Source organism: Zosterops lateralis, assembly GCF_965231275.1.
Source record: "Zosterops lateralis genome assembly, chromosome: 13".
NCBI lineage: Eukaryota > Metazoa > Chordata > Aves > Passeriformes > Zosteropidae > Zosterops > Zosterops lateralis.
Genome location: NC_139773.1, coordinates 609,064 through 629,307, shown reverse-complemented (window position 1 = coordinate 629,307; position 20,244 = coordinate 609,064). Strand labels below are relative to the sequence as shown.

The 20,244-nt window shown below is 41.0% G+C and overlaps 1 protein-coding gene across 1 annotated transcript; it reads left to right on the top strand.

Moving 5' to 3' along the window:
- Window positions 1-4,674: 4,674 nt before the first annotated feature.
- CHRNB4 (cholinergic receptor nicotinic beta 4 subunit) lies at window positions 4,675-18,248 on the top strand. Its single transcript, XM_083871119.1, has 7 exons — window positions 4,675-4,717; window positions 4,799-4,908; window positions 9,608-9,753; window positions 11,538-11,582; window positions 11,709-11,818; window positions 14,504-15,476; window positions 17,534-18,248. The coding sequence occupies exons 2-7, from the start codon at window positions 4,854-4,856 to the stop codon at window positions 17,672-17,674; spliced, it is 1,470 nt and encodes a 489-aa protein (XP_083727245.1). The 5' UTR covers window positions 4,675-4,717; window positions 4,799-4,853; the 3' UTR covers window positions 17,675-18,248.
- Window positions 18,249-20,244: the final 1,996 nt, after the last annotated feature.

The following is a 20,244-nucleotide window of genomic DNA, read 5'->3' as shown; positions in this document are numbered from 1 at the left end:
TTAGATTACAGTGGACTAAATGTTTCACATGCCCTTGCCCTTTCCACTAATTTCTACTAACAGTTGTGAGGACATAGCTAAGCTCATCCAGCTGACAGTTACTGGAACTACAGTGCCACAGTTTCAGTTTGCCTTGCAGATTTTAAATCGGGCTACACTGTAGCACTGTGAAGTGAAGCCGCAGCAGTTGAATTTAACCTGAAAACATTAGCACCAGAATGACTGAGGCATCCCACTTCTCTAATAGGGTTGTAAGTGCACTTGAAAAGAAAAAAAAAATCCAGGAATGCAAAATGTTAGCTCCAGTACAGCTGTTCTAATGAACTCATCTAGGTAGTGGTGAGCAGGGAAAACCAGAATTTTACCTGCAGAGCCCTCTGGGTATTTGCAGAAGTTACCTATAAAAAGTTCAATTTTTCAACTGAACAGAAAGCAACAAAAGCCTTGCTGCTGAAGACATGAGCCAGGACTTTGGCAGATATCATTAACTTGACACTTATAAGGGGCTAGGGAAAAAAATTGCCATTAATTAATGTTTCCTGTAGCAATTTTCAACCAGAAAGTGATAGCTGTTCTGTTAGTGCAACATTAAGTCAGTTCTGTGTTTTCTGAAACTTGATTTCAGCATCACAACTACTGGAAACTAACTGTGCTCTTCCACCCAGAAGCATTTATTTTTGCAGCAAACTCCCTGTACCTGTACTTGTGTCACTAAGGACGCCAGCTCTACCCTAGGTTGCTTCCACTTTGAAAGCTCCAGTGCTTCTGACTGGTTCTTTCCTAATGCAAACAGCAGCTGCAAATCACCATGATAAATCCACAGAAGAGGACTGCCAGTTTCCCTGGACACTTAAACATCTCGCATTCCTCACGCATCTAAGAGCTCTAATACCCTTACGGCATGCAAAGCATCACAGCACCAGAACAACCCCCAGCCACTTCAGTGGATGGCTCCCTGCCTGCCATTCCCACGCTTTCACAGTGCCTTAACATGCAAATCCACAATATCACATATGCTAATATCTGCTAAAAAGGCTTTTCATTTCGGGACCTCAACTTAATGAACAAATGGGATCCTGCAACATCACTGTGGGGAAAACAATGGCAGAGCATGAGTGATGGAGTGCTCTGAGTGCTCTGTCAGAATGAGTGAATGCAAAATGATGGCAAAGGAAGGAATATGAAAACCAGCTGTGGTAATTCCTCCCTTCCACCTCAGCTTCAGCAGGATAACCCAAGCAATCGGTGTATAGTCTGTGTCCCTTGGGCTCTGTGAGGGCCCACTGCTTTGCTGAAGCAATCCCAGCCTGTTTTGTTACATACACCCTGAACTGCTACTCCGCTCTCAAGCACCAAGCAGCATAAGATGGTACAAGCACGGAGACCTCAGGGGCCACACATCTGTTCCTTCTACAACCACTGCAAAAGCATAGAGGTTGGGTTGGCAGATGGAAGATTTGCCTTTGGGGAGAAATAGGTCAGATATCAGAAAATAACAACTGAGAAACAGATGCAGTCTTTCTTCCTCATCACACTGGTGCTTTGCTCAAACACACTCTTCTTAACTGAAGGTTCAACTCTGTGAAAGCAATTCCTGTACATTATGAGAGACAATCTTGCCCAGCAGGCTCAGGAGTGTAGCAAGGTCTCTGTTGTACAAGTGTCTGACAAAGTACATGATAAGCACACTGTCATGAGAAGCACAAAGTGGAAGGCTTGAGATAAAGACTTTACTTTGGACACATCGCCTACATTTTTTGACCGTTGTAAGAGAACCATTTTCTAAGGTGTCTTTTTACATGCTGTTGATTAAACATGAGAAAAACAGAGAAATAGTGTTATATTTTCATGGAGTTAGTCCATTTACAGGTACTCACTAGGACTGCACTGTTGTTTTTAAGTCAAGTAGATTTCCCCACCATGGCTGTTCTGTTTGTCTTACTGAAACCATCCACAATCCCCCTTGGGTCCCACACTATTTAGAATCATAGAATAATCTCAGTTGGAAGGGACCTTTAAAGGTCATCTAGCCTGTTAAAAATGGGTGGAGATAATATTTTTCTCCTTAAAATGCCTTTATTAATCAGCTCTTACAATGGTGGCTTGAGGGGTTTTGGCAGCCCGCTTCGCTCTTGAGGAGGAGGGTCTTGGTCAGCTCTGCAGCAGGAAGCTCAGCAGGGCTGGAGAACTCTTCCCTCGCTGGGAGTCTCCCCAGAGTTCTGAATTCTGTTTGTTTGCCTCGGGGTTTCACCTCTTGTTTGGTACTTTTAGGTTACAGCGAGTTACAAAAACTGGACCAATCAGCTCCACTGATGCTCTAGGGTATACCTAGCCCAGTATTGGTTCTTGTGGGTTTAAATCTTACTTAGATTCATCTTTATAGGGGGTTTTTGGTGTTAAAAAGGGTTCCAGAATGCACCTGGGATTTCTAATCTGCATATTCCACGGGGTCTGAGGCAGGGGCTGCAGCAGTTTGCAGCAGCCTCGTGGTTATTTCGCAACAGTTATCGGCGAGCTGGTTGTGCTCGGGGAGCAGGTGTCTCAGAGGTTCTGCGGGCCCGATGGTGGCGGGGGGGAAGAGGTGGCTGTCACGGCACCTCGGCGGCTATCCACTGCGGTTTGGGGGAAGCGGGTTTTTTTTGGAGCGGGGCGGGGTAGAGACATGTTGGCAGCGGCGGTGGTCCGGCAGCCGCCCGGGGGCGGCGGGGGTTTTCTGCGCCGGGCTTGGGCCGGGGTGGGACGGGCTGGCCTGTCGGTCTGCGGCAGCGGCTGCGGCTGGCTGGCGGCGGCCCGGGGAGCCACGGGCCGGGCTGGAGACGGGCTGCTCCGTCGGCTTGCAGCAGCAGTGGCACGGTGGGAGCGCCCGGCCCCGCGGCGGGAACGCTGCAGCCTGGGGCTGCCGGGGACACGGCTCTCTCCACGGGAGCCCAGGGACGCGCCGTCCCATCGGCGTGGCCGCGGCTGCGGCTGCCCGGTGGCAGCCCGGGGAGCCGCGGGCCGGGCTGGGATAGTGCGTTTCGGGGCCGGTGCAGATTTTTCTTAAGGTGGTCTGGGCTCTGGGGGGGTGCAGGCTCTTCCGACGCCCGAGGGGGGGGCCTGCGGGCGGCTTCTAGCGACCAGGTAGCTCCCCTTTCACTGCCCCACCCCGGGGTGGGGGGGGACACCACGGAGGTGGCTCTTTACTGTTACATTACAATTTTACAATTTAAGATTATTACATTTAAATATTAATACACTTATTCTATGACAATCAAGGGTTTCAACTCTTCAAATCTTTAACATTTCTAATATTCATTTTTATCATAGCCCAACTCCACCCTGCAATGAGCAGGGACATCTTCAACTAGACCAAGTTGTTCAGAGCCTCATCCAATCTGACTCTGTTTCCTTGGATGGGGCCTCTACCATCTACCACTTCTCTGGGCAACCAGTTCCAATGTTTCAATAGCCTCACTGTAAAAAATTAATTCCTTATATGTAGACTGAATCCACTGCTTTTAGTTTAAAAACATCACCCCTTGTCCTATTAAAACATCTGTCCTCATCTTTCTTATAAGTCCCTTTAAGTACTCAAAGACCACATTAAGGTCTCCCAGAGCCTTTTCTTCTCCAGGCTAAAGAGTCCTAATTTAAACCAAATCTAGCTAATGGATAGTGAATAAGAGAGAAAAGGGAGTGATGAAAGCAGAAAAGAAGACTGAAAATAACAGGCAGGAACTTGCACAGGTGACTGACCACCTCCCCCACGCTGATACCAGGCTCAACTTACTGATTAAGATCTGCAGCAAACCCAGCACATTGATGTTGGTATGTTTAACAGTAAGGCAACAGTGTACTGAGAAATTTTTTTGAGTATACAGAAATCAATTCTGCTACATAGTCCACAGAACTTTTTATCATCTGAGACATTTGCATAGCATAAATAGAATAAATGCACTTCTAAACAAAATTGATTACATGTACGTATAGAGAAGTTTAGAAGCTACAGGGAATCAAAGTTGGTTTGGGCTTTTTTCTATCCATGGACATCAGCCTGTCCTACAGGGCTTGCAAAAGGCACATAAGATTTTCTTTCCCCCTCCTTCTACGCAAATCTTCCTATAGCAAGCCCCCAAACACATGACACTACAGTCTGCTAAGCCCTGCAGTTCTAAAAGATGAATTCCACAGAATTTCTCTAATGCTCCTCTGAAGTGTCTTTATCCCTACTGCTACTTCACCACAGATTGCTTTAGCTTTCTTTTTAAAATCCTATCAGATGCTAATGACAACAATTTTTTTCTTCCTCTCTTAGTGCTCCCAAAAAGTTTTTGGAGCTCTAGTTTAAAGAGATCACACATGTGGGCCTTGGAGTGGAAAAGGGCTGGCAGTAGGTAATAAACTTTCTCTCTTGACACAGAAAATAACCCTCTGCTGGGGCTATAATTTATTGACACTAAGAGGAGTTATTACCAGCTCTTCTCACACAGCTATTCCCATTCAGTGCACTTATTAATCAGAAAGCCTTTTAAATGTGATCTAGTAGCAAGAATTAAGCAGTTGTGTTTTGCACATCATGTCGCTTAGCTTGCTATTTCATTTCCTCTTTTTAAACACGATCATATTATGTTCACTCTTCTTATTTGCTTTTCCTCTTCACAAAGCTCTTTAAACAGCTGCAAAGGGGGAGGGACCACTATGCTCATGAAAATTCCACTTTGCAGAACGCTACTGTCAGGTCCTACTGTCTGTCTCTTTCCAGGCATTTCATATCTCCAAGATTCAGGTTTGCTTTTACATCTCTTCCCTCTGCCAACAGAGCCTATTACCAGCTGTCTAAGCTGAAGAACAGTAATGCGCATCTTCTTACTGCCATGAAGAAAATGTACACCCTTGTTCTCTTTGTAGTGGGCTCCTTTTGTCTGAACGGTAAGTGACCTTTTCTTTCTCATACAGTTTCAGAACAGTGAGAGCTTTTGGGGATACGAGGTAGAACATTGACATGAGCTCTGCAGTCATCACCTCGGGAGGTTGCTGACTTTAAAAAGATGTATAAAATTGATTATTTTAGTGTTGTTTTGGGCTTGTTTGGTATCAGCACATGCACTGTGATGAATATGGACAGACAGTTGGGATATAAAATTACATAACTGTAGGAGATGATAATGACTAAATAATATCCCTTTAGATGCTCCCAGGATCATCTGTGATAGGAAAAGCAGATACTGTGCTGAAAGTGAAAAAATGAACCATGACATGATCCATAAACATGACAGATCTCATCCCGCTAACATTATTTTCTCAAGTTCCAATATTTTGCAGAGTTCATAATTCCTGATTTTTAAAATCAGAATGGAAATAGTTTAAATTAAGTTGTCATATGTAACTATATGCTATGAAAAACATATATGTATGCTTTTTATGCAAGACTGTTTCCCTCAGTCTGTCAGGATTTCTTGGATATGTTTTTGCCAACACAAACAGCCTGACAGCAGCATGAGATAGTGCATTTAGCATGGGAGCTTCTTCCCATGGAGAGGCTCCACTGAAGTGCTCTGAGAGAAACAGGCTGAAACTAAACCGAGATCAGATCACACACTTCCCATTATTACCTATTCATTCCACAATTCTTTTGTTTCTTCCGTGTCTGAAAGGCAACTTTAGAAAACATCTGCTTTGTAACAAAAGGAAGAGTGAGGGCCCACTTCAGATTTTTAAATTATACACTTCTAAACCCTGGAGTATTTCCTTTTTTATTTGCATCAAATGCAGTGTAAAAATTAAAAGTCTTTAAAATATAGTAAATTCACTGCTACTTCCATTGGAACAATAAGCATTCCAAATCAGCATGTGTTCTTCTAAGAAGTTATGAAAATTTTTTGCTTGAGATCATGTTGAGAAGTAACAACACCAGGAAGTAATTTCAGAGAAGATAATGGGACTGTTTCATTACTGCTTCTTACTTGCTCTTTACTAATTACAGATGGGAACATGTTATGTCACTTGTTTGTGAGAGAGTTAAGGACTAAAATGGTTACACATGCTACAATGTTACTTCTGAACAAATACTATTTCAACATTTATTATGATAACTGAATTCAGAGAAACACTAGAAATATGTCTTATGTTAAATTTTGAAATGTAGACAGTGACAACAGTGAACTTGCCTGTATCTCTCAGCATTGCTCCTTTTTTTTTTTTTTTTTTTTTTTCCCTGTGGAAATCACTCCAACAAATTTGTCATTACACTGAAATCAAACAGCATAACACAGGATGTCTAGTTATTCCATTTTATGTATTTAAATTAGACTATGGAAAAATGAAAGTCTCCACAGCAGAGTGAATAAAGTCTGTGGTTTCATTTCTTCTGCTGTGAAATTGGAAGCATCTTGGTGCAACTTTAATGCTCATAGTCCCACAGAGAAAACAAACTTACTGAGGAATGTGTACTGCAAGTTAAGTGGTAATTCCTCTCCTTGTCACAGAGCAGATGTGTAGTGTGTTCAGTGAAACTAAAATAATTTCCCCAGCTCAAGATCTACCCCAAAGGGCTTTATTTATTACTGTTTTTAGTACACAAAGATACCCTACTCCCAAATTAGGACTGCCTGATCATTACTGTTAAAATCAATTGTCTAAAAGCATCAGTCTACCCTCTTCAACATTTCTGGTGATTACTGCTATTTTGAAAAAAAACAATTTCTGGGGGAAACTGCACTTCCATTTCTTCCAACACTGAGATGAAAAAGAAGTTTCAAAGGCCTGGCTACTGACACACAATGCACATAAAGATGAAACTGGATGCCTGGTAATTTTGTTCTCATTAAGTGCCATCTGGTTTATATGTAGATTGTTAATGGAAAGTAGACCATAAAAATTAGACAAGAAACACTCATTTTTTTCCCCCCAGTATTTACAGAGATTGGTTTTAACAAGTTTTAAGGCAGTGCAGGGCTGACACCTAGTGGTATGACAAGCTTCTGAGTAAGGAGAGAGAGTAGCCCCTTTATTTCTGGTTACTAAGTTACAAAGGCTGGAATGGAACGGCAATTTTATAAAGGATTATCCCTAGGGAAGGAATGCCTTCACTAAGAACACGTTAAAAATTCTCAAAGGGATTCATTGTTGAATATATATTTTTTATAATTAAAGCCATGGCTTGTCATTAACCCACATAAAGTTTATTAACAATCAGTACTTGGAAATCTGAGCTGTTCTCATCAGACATGCAGACCCCACACTATGTTTGGATTTGCAGACCAGACGATTGTGATTGCTAAACGCAGGTTTCAGAGTAAAAGCTAATTACAAATCCAGAATTAACTTTCTGCAAATGTTCTACAATTCCTACTTCTTACTTCCTGTTTAGCAAATACTCTCTGTGCCGGAATATTCACAAGCAAAGGCAGCAATGCAGTGAAAACATAGTTAACAATTCAAACACGAACTCATATCTTTGCTAACAGTATTCAGTGACCACTGAATACAACAAACCAACTGATAATTTATTTATATTTGAATTATAGCCATGTGTTTACATCACTTACATATGCAACAGTGGGAATGTCTACTAGAAGAAAACCTACTACAAACAAACCAAACATAAAACTCCAGCAAACCACACAATAAAATAAGTTTAACAAGGATTCTCTCTTGAACTACCACAGGACTTCTAGCCTATCCTTATAACCATAAGAAGATTCATTCCTAGAACATGGTCCTCTTTTCTTCACAGTATTTTAGCTTTCCTTTGATTGCTATACACAAAAAACCCACCCCAGAATCTGAAGCTTAGCAAGACTCAGCATAGCTCTAGCTCGACAAGCTTTTGATTAGGCATCTTTCATTGAGAAGAGATGTCATATTAAAATACCATGTGGTATGGGGCTTTTATAATGACTTGAAGGGAGGTACAAAGCAAGTGTGAATCAAAAACCAAACTGACCCAACACAGATACATCCATCCAAATTTGTTTTCCTAAATGCCTTGGAAAGTACTTGAAAAGCTTATTCTGAAGAACAGTCTTATAGTTAAGTATACATGAAAAATTTGGGCTACCAGACCACAGATCATGCTGGTCTTACAAGAATTAAATCAAACCTGGTGTTTACCTCAACCTTTCCACAGAGCTTGAGCAAAAGTCGTTCTTAGAGGTGAAATCTCTGTTTGATAATCTTTCCTTTTACCTCACTCCACTTTCTCATTGGATCACAAACAAGAAGAATGTCTGAGGGCATTTTTTTAACCTGAGTTGGATTCAGAATTTCAAGTTTCAAGAGAGATTTGTTCAGTGTAGCAACTTGCAGTGCAGTTCACAAGGAAACATGGCACCTTCCAGACATGCACACAAACTTTGGCTGCTAATTTGATCCTGGCCTTTTGGTGTCTGCCTTTCTCCAGATTTCATTAATATACTATGATTAAAAAAAGACCCAGAACAAATTAATGTACTACAAATTTAAAATACTTTCCTGACCAGTGTTTTTTACTGTGTGGAATTGCTCTGGGAAACAATGAAGCAAGTATGCTGTAAGGACACTTCCCTCATTTCTGCAATATCTAGAGGTGAATTATGTCAGCTGAATTAGGTGATCTTTTCCATGGGAGAGCCATTCTATCAATTGCATTGGAACCTGCTTTCACTAGCACTGTAATTTCATCAGCATCACCACACAGAACTGCCTAATGCACAGCACAACCTCTCTGTTCTGTTGGCAAGATGTTATCAGGATCTTCTTCATCAGTATTGTCAGGTGGTCAACAGTGGTTTGAAAAGTCCAAGGAATTACTTTTAAAAGCACACTAAGAACATGTGAACAGAATGAACAGCCCTGGAGTTGTGCCGGAAGCTGCTCTGCTCCATGGGGAATGTTCGGACTTGTTTGATAGCAATCTGTAGATACTATATTTTGTAGTCACTGGACTCCAGCTTTGGCAATCAAAGATTTACAGTATTCGTGCTAGTCCACAAATCAGGTTTTACTTTCACATAAAATAAGTCTAACATACTGCCTCGGGTTTTCAAATTTTGAAACAGAAACATCACTAGCTACTAGAGAGTCTCCAGTCATCAAAAAGTCCTTTATGACTCCTACAGCTTATCACCTGGTTTTCTCTAGATAAATAAGAGTCTTTAAATTTGTATGTGTGTCTGCAACTCTGTCTCCTGCAGCACTAGAGAAGCACAGATAGACCCCTCCCTTTGGATCATAGAGTAATTCTTCTTCTGCTTATTAAGAGGGCAGTTTACTCCTAGTTTTTGAGTGTAATCCCAAAAGCATCCACCAATTAGAGCTTCACATTTTATTGCAAAACAAAAACAAAAACAAAAAACAAAAAAAAAAAAAAAAAAAAAAAAAAAAAAAAAAAAAAAAAAAAAAAAAAAACACAACCCAAAGAGTTCTGATTGATCTGCTTTGATCTGTGCTCTGTGAAGGACAGTCAACTTCAGCAGAACAGATATCAGTGCAAGCACCACATCCTCCTGTTCACACCAACCTACAGTCTTTAGAAAATCAAAAGCTGTCATTATTTCTCAAAGATGATCTGATGCACAGATATTCTGTGACCCCGACATCATGTCACTTTAGTCTTCCTTTCATAATCCTGTTTTGTGATGCTTTACAGGAAGCATGGCAGCAGATGCTGAAGAAAAACTAATGAACCACCTACTGAGTCCTGACAGATACAATAAGTTAATTCGACCAGCTGTCAATTCCTCCCAGTTGGTATCCATAGAACTGCAGGTTTCCCTGGCACAGCTCATCAGTGTGGTACGTTCAAATTAGGCTATGCCATTGCATTCAATACTACTGCAAAGCACTCTAAGTGATAGTTATACTGGTATTGCTACGTCTCTGTTCTTTTCTCATTTGTGTAACACTATTAATAGGCAGAGCCCATACATGCCATTAACTAGTTTTATACCTCACAATGAAGCTACAATGGGGAAATCAGCCTATACTTAAGCATTGAAGGCCTGGGGCCAGATCTTCATTCAATAGAATTCTATCTAGCTAAAATTTAAAATCATTCCACTGATTTGAGTACAGTTACTATAAGTTACCCCAGGTCAGGACCTATTCTGGACTGTGCACACTAGCAATGTGCACACCATCCACCATCAGTGGAATGCTAATCCATCTCTACTGAGGTGGTTCAACAGCCTGAAAACAAGCTACAAAGCCACATCCAAATCACATGACATAAAAAGAACAATCAATAAAGAACAGTGGAATGTTATAAAGAAAAAGACACATTATTTCTGGCTGGAATAGCTTAACATAGTTAAAACAATCCTCATGAAAACAGCTCCTCATATTCAATAAAAACTACTTCAGTGGGCCTAAAAGACATTTTCACCCACAAGGTTTGTATGTGTTTAACAGTTATTCCAAGGTATAAACACATCATTACTAAGAGAGGTTAATATTAACTGCAGTGGGAATGAGAGCCAGCATATAAGTGGGGATAATTTCCTGAACTGGGGCTTTCAACTCTGCTTCTCTCTCCCTGGATGACAAGGAGATACAGATGACTGCTTCCCTGTCAGAATTTGTGTTAAGGGCTAGTGACCTGACTGCTGCAAACATTAAGAGACATAGAGAATTTATGTTCTGAAATTCAAGAGGAACTGAGAAAGACTCTATTGGAATGAAAGGGAAACTGTACAAAGAGCTGAAGTTTCATACACACATGAAGACTGGATATAATGTGTATAGATACACATAGATATATATACACACAGGATTCAATGCCACGTATACCAGATGATTTTAATTAAGTGCTCACTCTCTCCTGGGGAACCCCATCTGGACACAGGCATGCCTCCATACATCCTGCACTACCACCATGAGAATAGTGTCTCCCAGAGTGCAGATTCTGTGTATAAAATGGGAGATGTCTTGCTCCAGAGTCCCTGGTCAACAACTAAACAAGGTGGATGAATGAGCAAGGATCAAGACTAGCAGTTCCTATCCCTCTATAGTCTCACTCTCTGAGCAGAACAAAATTAGGCATCTTGTAGGCTTCAATAATCTCAAGCATCTTCAGGATCAGAGAATCAACCCATTTTCCTACAGAAATTCTCCTGACAGATCTTCTACAGGGAAGTTTCTCTTCTGAATTGCTGTCTGGAGACAGCAGCCCATGAAGTAGAGCCTGCCAGCTGAGATATTAAATGGCAAACTTTACACCAACCTCACACAACCTCATGTAGTCTTCCCAGACAGCCAAATGTCTCTCCTGTTTCAAATCAAAGGTGGAGAAGTGGGGTGGGGGAGGAAACCAGCTTAGCAAGGAGGTGGTTATTATTTCCAAATAACTACACTCACTCCTGTCATAAGTGTTCTCGTTAAAAGGCATTTGGAATTCTACATTTATGGGGCTCCTATTTATCATCAGTATGTGTATAAGACTGGCCATCTTACCACAGAGAAATGTCTGTCTTGAAATACACTAGGCAAAATCACGGTCAAAAACCCACTGAATAAATCTTATTACTGCAATGAAGTGAAACATTTTAGAGGCCAGTTTTTGTCTCCATTTTTCCCTGCAGAATGAACGGGAGCAGATCATGACTACAAACGTCTGGCTGAACCAGGTAACAAACCCACAGAGAAATGGCTCTTGCAAACCACAAATGTGACTGCTTTCACTCCATCAAGTGATTGTTTTGTTAGTGCTGGTCAGGACACTCCCATCACTACTGTACTAATTCTTCTCTTAGGAGTGGATTGATTATCGGCTGTCTTGGAAGCCCTCTGACTATGAAGGAATAGATAAGCTGAGAATACCTGCAAAACACATCTGGTTGCCAGACATTGTGCTTTACAATAAGTAAGTAAAACTGGTGTAGTTTCTGCAGACAATGAATAAAATTTTAACCAAGGAACAAACATCAGAAACAATTAAGTAGGTCTGGTAAAATTTTAAAAGTGAATTTTGTCACTTTTAGATAGTACCTGACTGGGCTACTGGGCTCAAAGATAATTTTAGTAACATCAAGTCTCTGATTAAAGACATTCCAGCAGAGCTGGAAGATGTCTGCAGTGTGAGCAGTTACAGCTGAGGATCCATGAAAAGGCTCACAGCTGAGACAGATTTATATGAAAACAGACTGTATAGAAAGAATAAATGGTAGATGTAAGTGCAGTTGCAAGAAGACATCTGCAAACCTATGAGACATCTTAGGGTCTGAGATACAGTTTTGCCTTCTTCCCCCACTCCTTCTTCTACCACAGACCCCAGGACATAAATCTGTTACCAAGTTCACACATATCAAACTCCAGGAGTTCATATTCATGTAGAAAATCAAATTATATTCCATTTTCATAAAGCATTGAAAAAATCCATTCTGTGAATACATAATAAATCTGCTTTATACTACTTAGAAAAATATCATACTTCAGTTCCTCTTTCAAACAAACAGTTGACAATTTTGTTTTCCTTTGGTTCAAGTTTCTAGCAAAACTTTGAAGTAGAGGATAAACTTTTTAAAAAAATTATAATCAAAATTTATACTTTTATGATACTTGAAAGCCAATGAACAGATGATTATTTATGAACATATACAGATGGGAAACCCAGGAAGTTTATATCTAACTGAGTTAAGTCCTTGGAATCCTACTACTGGAAACCAGATTTGATGAACACTTAAAACTTATATATTAGTCACAAAATAATTCAGCGAGTGGATTAGGATGTACTGTGCCTGCTCAAAGCTTGTTCTAGTAAACTGTGCCTCTGCCCTCTGGTTGTTTTTTTTGTTGTTGTTGTTTGTTTGTTTGTTTGTTTGTTTGTTTTTCTCCTGGCCAAGTGATACCATTTAATAGTTTTTAAAAATAGAAATAAATAATTTCAAAAGGTTTCTTAAATGCACGGAAACAAGCCTCACCATATTGGATTTCTACATTAGTATAAAGCTTCAATTAAATTTCAGCTAAAAAGACAACTCCATGCAACTTCCTGCTGCTGGAGCAGTTTCACAGGCATCAGTCAGTTGAAGGTGCTCAGGAAAACACAAAGCATGCCCCCATGCCCACAGCTCTGCCTGTGGCCTGTGTGAGGGATCTGGGACTGCAGCCCAGCCTCTTCCTACAACTGAGACAGGGCAGTCAGCACCAGAACTCACACATTCCCAGCCCAGGAGTCTGCCCAGCACATGGCATGGCACGATGGCAAAGCCAAATCAGGGAGTACAGATATGTCAGAAGTAAGATACAATTAATTTGTCAAAAAAGAGCTATTTTATTGGCAATGAACTAACAACCCCTATTAGTGGCTGTAGCCCCTCACTCCTGCATCTGCTTGTTTCACTGTCTGCATGAATTAGCTGCAAATGTCTCAGCTCAGTGCCAGGCACTCGTTGCCTCACCCAGGTGAGCCCTTTTCAGAGCCAGCCCTAACTGATTCAGACACATGGGCCAAGCCTTAGATATTTGTAGCATTTCTCTGCTTAGAAAAAAAAAAAAAAATCACCCTTAGTACTGAAATAGCTCTATTTTCCATGCTGCCTTGTCAACAAACACGAATACTACCTCAGGATACCTAATGGCTTAAACAGCCCTACCTTGTTTGCCCAGACAAACAAGGGTTAGTGACTCGACTGCTTCAAATTTTAAGAGACATAGAGAATTTATGTTCTGAAATTCAAGAGGAAATGAGAAAGACTCTGTTGGAACGAAAGGGAAACTGTACAAAGAGCTGAAGTTTCATACACACATGCACACTGGATATAATAGATATAGATACACATAGACACACACAGGATTCAATGCCAATGCCAGACTGTTGGGCAGAAGGTACTACTGAGTGATATTGATCTTCTCCTTGAGTTAAAGGGCCCATCACAACACAGAAGACTCCCCTGGTGGAAGTTCAGCAGTTGGAAGAGATACAAAGCCAAGATTATTTATGGGCACTAAGAATGCCATGGCTTGCCTGTTCTGGTTTTCTAATAAGTAAACATTAACTGGAGTGATGCAATAAATTATAACCCATATAATTACATTTCCTCTGCCTACACTCTCCCTGCATTTCTAACTAATGCTGCTCATCTTTATTTCCTTGTCCAAGTCATTTAGGGGTGATGCTCTGTGTTCTTAGCAGTGGCTATGTTCCAGATCAAAGGTACCTCTGTTTTCACATGGGATGATCTCATTTTTGCTCAGCCTTCAGAGATGTAGGAAGCTTTAATTACTTGGGCAAACATTTACAAAATACATTGATTTCTTTGGATGAAACAGAGGTGTGTATTTGGTATTTAATAATAATTTTATAACTTTCTTTTCTGTAAGTATTGGACCAAAAATCATCTGTCTGATTGGAAGAAATGCATACATTGATCTCCCTATCAAGTGATAGCTCCCTACAGCATAGATTTCAGAATAAAAGTATTACTAAACTCTGATTCTTGGAACAACTGGGGCCCACAAGACCAAGAATGTCAGACTTTTTCTGTTTTGAATTATGTTTTTCCTCCCAATATTTTATCACTTTCTCCCCTTTCTCTCCTCTCATTAGTGCGGACGGCACGTACGAGGTCTCGCTGTACACAAATGCCATTGTAAAGAACAATGGAAGCATTCGCTGGTTGCCACCAGCCATCTACAAGAGTGCCTGCAAGATTGAGGTGAAGCATTTCCCATTTGACCAACAAAACTGCACCCTGAAATTCCGGTCCTGGACATACGACCACACAGAAATTGATATGGTGCTTAAGACTTCTATGGCAAGCATGGACGACTTCACACCAAGCGGAGAGTGGGACATTGTAGCACTCCCAGGAAGAAGGACTGTAAATCCTCTGGACCCCAATTATGTTGATGTGACATATGACTTCATTATTAAAAGGAAACCACTTTTTTATACCATCAATCTTATCATTCCCTGTGTGCTAATTACATCCTTAGCCATCCTAGTATTCTACTTGCCTTCAGACTGTGGTGAAAAAATGACCTTATGCATATCTGTGTTGCTTGCCTTGACTGTGTTCTTGCTGCTGATCTCCAAAATTGTCCCTCCAACATCTCTAGATGTTCCACTGATTGGGAAGTATCTCATGTTTACAATGGTGCTGGTGACTTTCTCAATAGTTACCAGCGTCTGTGTGCTCAATGTCCACCACAGATCTCCAAGTACTCACACTATGCCTCCCTGGGTAAAGCTGGTTTTCCTGGAAAGACTCCCAGCCTATCTGTTCATGAAGCGCCCAGATAGTAATTCTCCACGGCAAAAGCCATGCAACTGCAAAAAGACAAAAGCAGAGAATCCTTGTATGGAGCCATCTGACTTCTACAAGAACTCTACCTATTTTTTGAATACAGCTTCTACCAAAAGATATGATATGAAAGTCTCTGAGACACTTGACAATGTGAGCAGTCATCGAGATTTTAGGTTAAGAACAGGCACGAAATTTTCTCCTGAAGTGCAGGAAGCAATTGATGGAGTCAGTTTTATAGCAGAGCACATGAAAAGTGATGACAACGACCAAAGTGTAAGTAAAAATGAGAAATCCCTGTCCTTCCAAACTTCATCTTCCATCCTCCTCTGTAACATGCTGTTCCTCAGAAAGCATATTTGAACTCTAGCTATTGTCAAGATTTTAGAGAGATTCTAGATATAGCTCATAAAAGGAAATAATTTATGCCATTAATGAACATGAACAGCAATTTGGTAACTACGAATACTGTCCTGATAAATAATATAGCTATTTCTACAAAAAGAGATTGCCTAGTAAGTCCTGAAACACTTTTTAAAAAGTTTTGTTTTCACATTCAAATGGTGATTGGCAGGGCAAGAAAACAATATTCAGTTCCAGGTTAGAAATAGAATATTTTTCACCATTGTGAATCAGTAAGACTGTGATTGGACCCACGGCCAGGCCAAGTTAACCAGAAACAAGGCACCTGCAGCTCATGCGTTTATTTTCCTAACTGAGCACAGCAGGAGGATTTAGCAAAATTGGTAGAAGGCCTTTGCAAACACCCTTTCTGGGCTAAGACATCTGTCTGTATGTGGCAAACACCATGGGTACGATTAAAAACCTCAGCAGAGCTGACACTTCTTTCACTTGAGTTATTTTTATATATACCAGACTCATTACTGGTTAGGAGAAATACTTTATTTAAGCAGTGCTGCTGCTGCTGCTCTATTCACCTGCCCTACTCACAGGCCACTAGCTAACACAATAGAGCTGATAGAAACGCCCTGTGAGTAATGCTTGGAAAACTCAGGTGGGTCACAGGTTTTTTTTTAGACAAGCAACCACCGTTGGGAAAAATCATCCTCATACCTACCATTGTCCTCTCTCTAATCCAGACTCCAGTGAGACTCCAGGTTCTCTATTTCTGTTGTGTTTTCCCTCCCTCAGCCAAGCAGATTAAATAAAGTCTGGTTTCTGATCTTGCAGGAGTCCCTAGAGGAGCATGCTGCTGAGTAGTTCATGTTTTCTATTAACTGAAATTACTGTCAATATAAATAAAGAAGTTCAGCTATCAACATTAGACATTAGCTTGTAAACATTGAAACTGACTGAACAGAAGCCCACTTTATCATGCATGAAAAGGTTTTCTAATAGCTCAGAAATTCTTGCAAGGATACGTTGGACACTAAAGGACTGACAAAGCTTTCACCTGATGATAAGAACAAATTTCAAGAGCATTTTATATATTGAAAATCCACTTACTGCTTTTCACATAGAGTCCTCCTCTGACATTACATATAATTTTTCTAGATTCATAACTTTATTCTCCACTTCCTTCCCTCATCACAATAGTCTGATAACTACTGTTCATGTACATTTATACAGTCTTACTGCAGAAGCATTCAATTCCCATTAGCTGCACTGGGAATTAAAAGTGTGCACCGAAGGAAAAATATGTAATATCCTAATATCAGACATGATTCAACTGACAAGGATGATAAAGTCACTGATGTAAGGACATTCCATATGCAACTAGAATCAATGAGAGAGGAAAAATTATTCCTGAGATACAAATGAAGATTGGTATATTTCCTCTTTACAATAATAGCCCAATTAGTCACTTCAGTCTGAGACAGAATCTAAGGCTATGACTTTCACAGACAACACATACAGGGCAAAAAGGGATTTTGATAAAAGCAACAGTATTAATATGCATTAAACCCCATGAATAAGATGACTGCTGATAAGAAAAGAACTCTGAAGCTAACCTTGTTTAACAGCAGTAAACACCACCTATTTTTGCCCACTAAGATTAATACCATTTACAAAATAAAATTGAAGGAAAAAAAAATCCTTAACTAGACTATAGCATGGGTCCTTCAGGGCTGGCACCACACCAGGCAGCCACACTCAGTATCTGATGTATCCGAAAAATCTAAGAAATATTTACTGTATTTTTCTCCACTGCTCAGACGGGTTGTAGGCTTATCAAGCCTAAAGCTAGTTTATTCCCCAAACCTTGAGATCTGTTTCCTTTTATTTTGATAAACAAAAATGCAGCATTATCAAGAAGAAGACCAAAAGAATTTGACGAATTGCTAATATCTTTAACTGGCTTTTTCTTCCAGGTCATTGAAGATTGGAAGTATGTTGCCATGGTAGTGGACAGGCTGTTTCTCTGGATATTTGTCCTTGTTTGTGTCCTGGGGACTGTTGGATTATTTCTGCAACCACTTTTTCAAAACCACACTGCTGCCATAAACCCTTAGCTATTATTTAAAATTGTCAATACTTATACAGACATTTGATCTCATTCTGCTCTCAGTTCCCCTTTATCCACTTCACAGACGTGCCAAGTGATTTGCACGTCCCTTAGAGTAGGGAAAAGGAAAGTAGAACTTGACTTACTGGGATAGAAAAAAAAGCAAAACAAACAGAGAAGTAGTTTTTTTTTCCAGTGAGCCCAGTACTTCTGGCAATATCTTGCCCTTTTTTGAATTATTTGAACATTACAGTGAAAGACTTCTACTGTACAAGATGTCATCCTGGCATCATCATCTTATTATTATTATGTATTTTAAATATATTGCCTTAGGAAGGATAATTTCTTTCCTTGGAATACTGCAATTTCTGTATTACAAAGAAGGTATTCCTGTGAAACTTATTTCCTTCAAATGCATCAAAACTATTTGCGTCTGATTTATAAAGGCCTTTGCAAGTGGTTTTGATACTTAAATCTGAACTGAGAAACAGAAACATTTCCGAGGTAACTGCTGAAAGGTTTCTCACCTCGCCATCTCTGGTAGCTGATGGATCAACAAAGGCCAAATTAATGTATGATAAACAAACATGTATATAATACTCTGTTTGATTATGAGATATAAATAAAACATAAACTTTTCCTTTATATAGATTCAGTCTTCAAATTTCCTGCAAGTTTAATAGCTCGTGTATCTGGTCACAAACACACTTTAATGAGTCTAAGGCTATCAGTACAGGAAAGCAACAGGGGAAGACAATGGTGAAAGGCAGCAAGAATGAGAGGACACCTGAGAACACACAGACCTGTGTGTTTTTCTGGGGAGATTTTAATGTGGATTTAAGTATAACCCTCAACAAATCAGCTGGGGAAGTAGAGAGAGTCTTAAAGTCTTTGACAAAGGACAGACTGAGGTCCTAGACCCCCATCAGAGGAGAATCCCACCACAGTTTGTTCCAGGTAACCTGAAAAAAGAGAAGTAGGCTCCAGGCTCTTTTCAAGTTAAACCAATCTCAGTTTTCCTTGGGGTGCTGTGAGGACACACAACAATGGTAGCACCAGTTGTAAGTAAAACTAATACCTGGCGAACAAACTTGTGAAGGGGATGAGAGGCTCACCTGTCCCAGGGGGATTAGTTGACCCCTAATCCTCTGTTCCTCAACATGCCACAGCAGAAAATGATTCAAGCTTGTTATAAATGCAATGGCAAATATCGGATAAATAAAAGACAATTTATTAATAACAAAATATCGAGCACAAGAAAAATGAGAAAGCCACAAATTAGGAGAATATCAGCGCCGCGCTGGGTGGATAGGGGTCCGCACCGGGGTACAAGACTCCCAAATCCACGCCGATGCAGCTTTCAGTCCAGCATTTTATAGGGTTTTTCTGCCCTTAGGCAGTCCAGGTGTCCAGGATGGGCTGAATAGTCCGAATTTCTTTTCGATGGCCTTCCCGGATCTCGTCAGGTCTCATTGTCTCATTCCGGGAAAAACTCTTTCTTATGTCAATTTTATGTGTTAGTCTTATGCTGATTTCATTTTGCTTGTTGCGCCGGAGAGCTGATGAGATCGCCAGCGGGTTGATGAGATTGGCATCGTTGTCACGAAGGAATTTCTTCCTTGCATTGGCAAGGAAGTGATTCTTATCGAGGTTGGCCAGTGTCTTTGTCTAGCTTGATGATGTTCATCCTGTCTTTGCAACTGAGACTGGCAGGCTGGGGGGGAAACGATTAGCCCTATACTGGATTTCACAATTTTATTAACCTTATTCCCTATTACACATCAGGTTATTATTTTATACCCGATTTTTTACCCAAAATTTATCACAAAGCTCTTACTTGCCTTCATCAAGACCAAGCTACATTTCCACCTGGATTGCCATTCTCAGGCAGCCCCAGATAAGTACATATATTTAGTTGTGCCAAAACAGCTGCATCCACACCTTTGTAGTCATTCGCAGCAGCTGCAGGACTGCATTCATTCACTCCCAGCCTGTGGCTGAAGCCCCCTGCAGCAGTGGCACACACCCCCATCCCTGAGGTCTGGGAGGGCTCCCCAGGGGCCTGAGCACTTCAGCAGGGCTGGGTGCCCACCAGTCTGAAAAGCAGATGGGGGAAAACTACCACAAGTGAGGTAGGTGAGGCTGTCTTCAGTGGCACGTTAGAAGGAAAGGTTCACACTGTCACCCTCCCTTCTATTCCCCTTCCTCTAAGCACTGTAACTGCATCCCTCTCACAGACAGGGCAGGGGGGTGAGGGATAACTGTAGGACTGCCTGCCCTACTGATGCAGGTACACCCTGGGATCACCATATCGTCCTCGCAGAGAGGGGGCAGGCCCTTGGCCATCTCCCCAGACATTAACTATTCTGGACACTCCCATGGTCACCGGTGGGTGGTGTAAAGTTTGAACGGGTTTAACGGGTTTTCCCGCCTTAAATGTTTCTGTCTCCTTTTCAGACCTAGAGAGCAGAGCTACTCCTCTGCAGGCAACTGAAACAACAGCTGTGGGGTGAAATGGGGCACCGAGAGCCCCGGGAGCAGAGGGCTGCCTTCCCCAAGCAAGGAGATGCTGCAGTA